At 36.4% G+C, this 7492-nt stretch overlaps 1 protein-coding gene across 1 annotated transcript; it reads right to left on the reverse strand.

Moving 5' to 3' along the window:
* Window positions 1–1664: 1664 nt before the first annotated feature.
* Window positions 1665–6879, reverse strand: HEBP2 (heme binding protein 2). The gene is made up of 4 exons (XM_003769500.4): window positions 6545–6879; window positions 5732–5867; window positions 4517–4697; window positions 1665–1892 (listed from the first exon to the last, which is right to left on the reverse strand). Exons 1-4 carry the CDS (start codon window positions 6635–6637, stop codon window positions 1694–1696), a joined length of 609 nt encoding a protein of 202 aa, XP_003769548.4. The 5' UTR covers window positions 6638–6879; the 3' UTR covers window positions 1665–1693.
* Between the last annotated feature and the right edge of the window lie 613 nt (window positions 6880–7492).

Raw genomic sequence — 7492 nt, forward strand, 5'->3', positions numbered from 1 at the left:
TATTTTCCTGATCTCTTGTATGTAAACTTTATAGGATCTTACTATTTATTAGGAATAAATACTATTTTAAATTAGTGTGTCTATGCAGATGTTTGTGTGTGTGTGTGTATGTGTGTATTTGTAATTTATATATATGTAATACATATATAATTTGTAATCTGTACATATATTCACATATTTATAATGTGTATATGTATATATACATCATAAATATGTGAATATATGTACAGATTACAAATTGCCTATTGGAATTAGCCATATCCCAGTAATATTTGTGTTTATTCACTGGTAGCAATAAAAGCAATTATTTACTAGGGAATGAACTTTTAGACTACTTTTGGTAAATAAAACTTATAATTAACATTTATCTGGTGCTTACTGTGAGCCAGATATTATGCTAAGAGCTTTTTACAATTATTATGCTATTTGATCCTCACAACACTTGGGAAGTAGGTGCTATTATGATACCCATCTTATAGATGAGAAAGTAAACTGAGGCAAACAGGTTAAATGACTACCCAGGGCCATACAGCTAGTAAGTATCTGAATCTGGATTTGAACTCAAGTTATTTCTCAGTCCAGGCTCACTACTGTACCTACTGTGCTAGCCAATTGTAAAAGGAATCTCAATAGCTTTTCCTGTGGAGAGATCTAGGTTGACCCTTACACTGAATAATTATAGGAAGCATTAAATAATACAAATTAAATAGAATATCTCTGGAAAATAAGGATTTGGGTTTTCAAACTGAAAATACCAATCTCAAAAACTAAAATTCATATTTGAAATTATCATTTTATTATTAAAAGGAAATTGTATGATCAAAAACCTATAAGGATATATGGTTAAACTGAGTAAAAATGCAGTTTTAAGTCCATTACGGAATCATATATCAATCATTTCTTCAGATGATAAGAAATGATTGAAATTTATAACAGCAAACTAGAAAAAGATAAAATTTCTAGCAAAGTGGGGAAATATGTTGCATTTGTTTGAATTCTTACTATTTCCTTCTAAAAGTAATGAATGACTTTCTTTTTTTGTAAATTAAGATTTATTCTTAAATTTTTTTGTTAATTGAGAAATTTTAAAGTAATTTAGACATCCTTTGAAATAGAATACTTTGAGTCAAAAAAAAAAAAAAAAAAAGCAGGGCTAGAAATCTCTAATTTAGGCCTTTCTGAACCCAAAGCCCTGTAGAGGGTGGGTGGAAATGAGCTAATAATGGAATAGAGAACTGCTGTATACAGTGATGGGAAATTAGGGAAGTTTAAGATATTAATAAGCTACTAAAAATTGGGAACTTGGGATCTTCAGGGCTGATAGCTTGGCACTATTCACAGATAGTAAAATCTTTAAGAAATTCACTGGTGGAAGAGAGTTTGGTATTACTCATGAAGGCAATAATAAAAAAAATACTAATATCAGAAAAGAAAAAAGTTATCCACAGACATTTTCTGTGATCCTCAAGTGAAGAAGAAGTGACTATTACCATTGAATGGATTAAATGTTTTTAGCAGGAATTGTGAACTGCCAGGCTACTCTGAGGCATTCAGGCTTGGAAAAGGTACATAAGAAAACTCAGTTGATAGTGTTTTTACATAGAAGAGACCACTAGATTAGCAATTTGCTTAACAGTAGTATTAAAGTCTACATTAAGCAGAACTTAACTTTCACCCTTAGCATAATTTTTTTTTATTCATTTTCTTTGGGAGGTTCATTTTTCTTGATCAACCACACCTCATTGTGTCTATTAAGCAACTGAGAAGGACTGTTATAGCCTGCAGTATAGTAAACCTTTTCATCAAAGATTTTTCCATCTTCCCTTAAAATGCTTGCTAATGTCAAGAGTTGTTCCTGGTTCTTTTGAGCACTAGAAAATCCATCAAAAGACCTGTAAAGAAGAAAAATAAGAAACATGAATAATTTGAATACTACTACTTAGTTACAGCAGTCACATACTCAGGTTTGGGGATTAACATAAGTGTTTAAAAATAAAGTTCAAAATTAGTAAATTCTTCCATGTCAATTAATTATTCACTCTTGTTCCCCCTGAAGAATCAAGAAAACTAGTAATGGGGGCACAGTTCCAGGAGAAGCAACGTTCATCAGTCCATATTCCAATATCTCTATATATGCAAACTGCAAAATCCAATGAACATCTGAAAAGCACTTATTATATGCCAGGCACTGTAAGTGACAAAAATTAACCAGTCCCTCTCCAAGGCAATTCATGCTCTAGTGAATAACATACCAATTTTGTTTTGTTTTGTTTATGTTTTCATCTACATTCAAGCCTTTCCTTTAAAGAGATGCAGGGCAGCTGAGCAGGAAAATGAAACGGATTTGACAGTTTTTTTTTTTCCTTCCTTTTCTACAGAAGAGCTGTGTTAAGACAGCTAGTGACAAGGGATATATATATGAAACACATTTACCCAATATTGAATTTAAGTACTTTTGGGAGTGGTTCTCCAGTTTTAAATAATAAATAAATAATAAAAGGAAGGTTTTTTTTTTTTTAACTTACATTTCTAAGTTTCAAAATATATGGAAATATGAGAAATAGAAATATTCATATTAAGCCAGCAAAATCATTTCCCATAACTCAAATGGGATGCTAATATATTTTTGAAGAGAACCAATGACATCACTGAACTGGATTTAAGTGAGGCAGAATTACACAAAGTAATTTTGTCAGCCTCTCCTAAAGTCATAGAAGTTAGGTGGCAAGTCAAAAATCAGGATAATTGGCAATGGCCTGGGGTGCAGTGGGTGACCTTGGCATCTGATCAAGCTCTAAGCATTCCACAGCACTTGTTTCAGTTGCCTTCATGGCCATTGGAACAAACTGTTCTCAGCCACCTACTCCACCAAAGAAAGGTGAAGTCTGTAGTTTATCCTTCTGCAAGACAGTTTTATTAGGGTGTGTCCATTCCCCATGAGCTACAAGTGAGATTTGGGTGACTGAATGGACACCAAAGGTGGATAAGCAGTCCCTGAAAAAGGCTTAGCAAACCCTCACACCCGCTATCTCCCTTAGCATCCTATATATCCTTGCTAATACATAAATATACTTAAGATGATATATATGGGGGAAAGGAATAAGAACTAGTGGAAATGTGGGTAAATGCAGTTAACTTTCCCAAATGTTTATTGCCTTACATGTTTATGTCAAACAGTTATTAGTTACACATAGTAGAGTAGTAGATTTTGAAGGTAAAGAGAAATACTTAGAAATACCTGAAATCTCTGTCAAAACAAGTAACGATTAGGACCAAAAATGAGATCATGATTAGCTATATATCTTATCCTGGAGAAATATGCAAAGGGTCAAAGATATAAAGACAGAGATCATTTGCCTGTTTCTGCTCTTTCCTTCTCACCACTCCAACTGTCCTTAGAGGCAATATTTGAGTGAAAAAATCAGAGCACAGCTTTATAACTCTGTTCCAAGTTTTCACATATATGCAAGTCTAATATTAGGTATTATTTTAGAGCAATTAAATATAATATGGTAATATGTAATAAAATAAAATGTTACCTTATTATACAAATATGTATATATATTTCATATAGATATATACTATGTGAGGTGACAAAAATATTTTCAACTACAATTTCATTCCTATGAGTTCATTTGAGAGTTGGAGAGTCACATTTCAGCTACCAAAAGTTAAGTATTATATTTGAAATATAAAATCAAGAGAATAAGAGTCAACTTTTTATAATATTTTCTGATATATAATTTAACTGTACTGGAAAGAAATTTCTGTTCAAATCTTATGTCCAGGAAGCCTTTTCTGATCTCAGCCAGAGATGAGAGATTACTTTTTTTTTTTCAACTTTTGTTGCATTTATCTTTATACTCACTATACTGCAACTATTTTTGAACATAGGTTATCTCAATTACACTATTAATCTTTGCAAAGCAATGACTGGAATATTTTTGTTTTTCATTCCTCACAATACAAATTCATCATGATATACCTCACTGGTATCTATGTACCTTTTCCATCCTGGGGATACCTCTTCACAACAAGCTCCCTTCCTACTATATACCATTCCACATTCCAATTTTTCTGGACCCAAGCAGTTCTTTTTAGACTGCACTTTCTCCACCTTTATCTCATGGAATTCCCACCTTCCTTCCAAATATTCTTTATAATATGCTAACTCGTTACCGTATATCACATTTCCTGCTACGTACAGCGTGATACCATGCTCTTCCCTCCTGAAATTAATTTGTATATATTTTGTATTTAATTAAGAATGTATGTAAATCTCTCCTTCCTTCACAGAATGTAAATTCCTTTTTAATCTCTGTATCTTCAACTTCTAGCACAGTACTTTGCACATAGTGGGTGTTTAATAAATATTTATTTGACTCGATTCTAAATATGGAAGAAATGCCTGTTTAAATATATTAGTCTTTTTTTCCTCATAAGTCTCAAGTTGCATCAGAACTGTATCACACAAGTGAAATTATCAGTACAAAGAGCTAAATTACCTCCCACTTACCGCACAAACACTGTCATTGCGGCTCTGTCTTCAATAAAGACATCTGACTCTGAAGGCTTGGGTGGATCGGATTGCTGTTCAGCAGGGATATATAAGGAAATGGTAATTGTAGACTGGCAAAATGGCCCTGAACCTGGTTCCACATAGCTTGTCACTGGGGTAGTCATCTTTATCTTTATCTCTGACATGATTACAAATGGGAAGAGAGGAGAAAAAATGAGTTGACACTCTATTGTGTTTTTCCATGTAGCTATTTCTCATCTTATTTGCTTATAACTTTCTTGAATAGAATGATCTTCCATACTTCTTGACAAATATGCAATTTTAAAGGAAATTTCCATCCTTAAATATGAAAACACACACACACAGAGTAATTTGTTCTATTTCCTATATTAAATGATACTGGCAGTTGGGGTTATCAAATCTATCAGATAACCTTGAAACATTAGGAAAGGATAGATCAGATGGGTATTTTGAGATATTTATAATGAATTCATTAAACAGAAATAAATGAATAGAAAGCAATGAGAAAAACCTCTGAAGAAGCATTTTATAGTCATAGTCTTGATAGGAATAGGGTATTATTCCAGCTTTGTTCTCACCTATATGTTAAAGAGTTTTTCTTCAACCAGCATCCCTTCCCCCCATGTTCTGAAATACCTAGTGTAAGGTTACCTTCAACTACTGGCTTTCCCCCATTACCAAATTAGAGAAATGAATGAGGATATTTTTAAAAATTTACTCAGTTGCTTAGAATCACAGAGCTAGAGTAAGAATAAAACTTAAAAGGTCATTTAGTCCAATCCTCTCATTTACAGATGAGAATACTAAGGCCCATCTTCTTAATTTGAAAAGGGTAAGAACTGTATCTTACTGGTTATTCTTTATTTTGCTGAACCAGCTACATAGGATCATAGATTTAGAAGTGGAAGAGATCTTAGAGGCTATAAAATTAAAACAAAAAAAAGAGGAAGAGAAAGGTAACTGAATTTTTCTCCAGGATAACCTAATAAATGTCTTAAGATAAGCTGTGAACCCAGGTCCTTCATGTCTACCTTCAATTTTAACTGACAATATTGATGATGATTATTTTATCATATTCGACAGAAGCTGGGTGCCTATTCAAATAATTCCTTTTATATACTAAAACTGAAGACCATGTTAGACCTATTCCTGAGTCACCCTTTCATATGAATGTAACATGAACCACCTTACCTTTCTCATTCTTTCCTTGAATGTAATTATGAAGTTTGGTAAAGCCAGCTTGGACAGCTGCATCCCAGTCCATTGACTCAACCGAGGTACTGACCCATTTAGCAGGTTCATACTCCCGGGTTTCATAACTACCAGGCTTAAAGGAAAGCAGGGAAAAAAAAATAAAGAAGCTCTAACAACTCAAATTTAACAATAATGTTGGCCTACTTCTGAATCTGCTTAGAATTCACACACTGTGTGCAAAAATAGAGACTAGACTGTTTTGCGTGTTCCTTATAAATTCAAAGACCTATAATAATTGCCTGCAACCTATTGGGCAATATTTTTAAAAATTTTTTTTACAGTGGAAAATGCTGAAATCTTCATTTCCAAGATAAGGTTGTTTTTAATTATTGTTTAGAAGAACAATGACTACGATATTTATATAATAATTTTTTTTTTTTACTAAAATTAAGGTGACTTTTTTGCTAAAATTGTGAGACAGGGAACTTTTGATTATATGTTGCAGATGACCCCAAAATAGTACTGTTTCTAAGCGTTGGTACCAGAGACCTTCCCAGTCTCTCAAGATGCTAATGTTCACCTGGCTATCAATCACTCGGGTTTGAAATCCGCCTCCCTCCCTCCCTCCGGGACAGGGTGTTCTAAGGGCTGGGAGGCTAGAATGGGTTTCAGCTTCACCGCATCCCACCTACTGCTGGGAGGAAAACTGGCTCCCCATTGCAGGCCTCGGAGCCTGGGCATCCTGAGTCACTGCTTTCCTCCGCGCCCTGCCGCTCCCTCTGTCTGTGAAGTTAAGGAGTCAGTAACTACCTCCCGAGCTGCCTCCTCCAAGCTCTTCCAGTTGGGTGTCTCGGGGGCGGGGGCGTCTTCAGCAACTTCCTGCTCAGGGTCTGGGTCAGGCATCTCGGACCCTGGCGTTGGAGTTAACTTTCGAAAAGAAGCGAGGGACCTGGGACCAGGCCTGACTGAAGGGGAGGCCCAAGTAACTGGATCCACTTCCCCGCCCCGGCTCCCAGGGGGGCCGCACCTAGGTCCGAGACTCCGCCCAGGCGGGTCCTCCTGCTTGCGAGGGAGACTGAGGGTGCGCCAAGGGTCCCCACGATCCACTCCCTTCCTAGCCCTACAGTCTGGCCCGGCTGGGACCTGGAGGACGAGCTAATGCCACGGATCGGCAGACGGGGCGCCTTAGAAGCGCACTGCCAGCTGAGCCTTTCCCCAGTCCTCCCTCTCAGACGTTCAGGTGACCGCCCAGGTAGCCCCAGGGATGTGTTGGAAGTCCTAGGCTCGGGGAGTTGGGGGAGGAGGCGCCGCGACTCATCCCTCTTCTACGGCCCACCCTCGCACTCTCCTAGGGCAGCAGCTGTATGTGCTGGGAACCAGGGCAGACCCCAACTCTCTTCTCCTCTCCCCCACTGCAGCTGGAACAGAGCCTGGTCCCTAAAAGGAGGCGAGAAGGTAGACTATCCGGAAAAACTGCGGGCCGGTTTTGCAGGTTTAGCTTTTTTTTTTTCCTACCATTATCAAGGAATGATTAGAAAAGCTTCTTGAAACTTTAAAACCAATAGAAATGTGAGTTTCCATTTATCATCTGGAATGTGACCTGGAACAACCTCTTCTGTCTACTTTAAACAGAGCTTTTATTCATTTACATTAAAAATATGACTTCAAAGATGCAGCATGAATAGGAAGGAGAGAGCTCACCTTAAAACGGGGAAGATCTGAATTTAAAATCTGAGTTTAACATTTCCTCTAACTCTT

The sequence above is a fragment of the Sarcophilus harrisii genome, chromosome 4 (genome assembly GCF_902635505.1).
Source record: "Sarcophilus harrisii chromosome 4, mSarHar1.11, whole genome shotgun sequence".
Classification (NCBI taxonomy): Eukaryota; Metazoa; Chordata; class Mammalia; order Dasyuromorphia; family Dasyuridae; genus Sarcophilus; species Sarcophilus harrisii.

Excerpts from the sequence above, each read along its gene's own strand:
- HEBP2 (XM_003769500.4), bottom strand. The coding sequence starts at position 6,637 with ATGCCTGACCCAGACCCTGAGCAGGAAGTTGCTGAAGACGCCCCCGCC. Across the intron at positions 4,698-5,731 it reads TCAAGGAAAGAATGAGAAAG|AGATAAAGATAAAGATGACT; the intron begins GTAAGGTGGTTC and ends TAATCATGTCAG. Across the intron at positions 1,893-4,516 it reads GCAATGACAGTGTTTGTGCG|GTCTTTTGATGGATTTTCTA; the intron begins GTAAGTGGGAGG and ends TCTTCTTTACAG.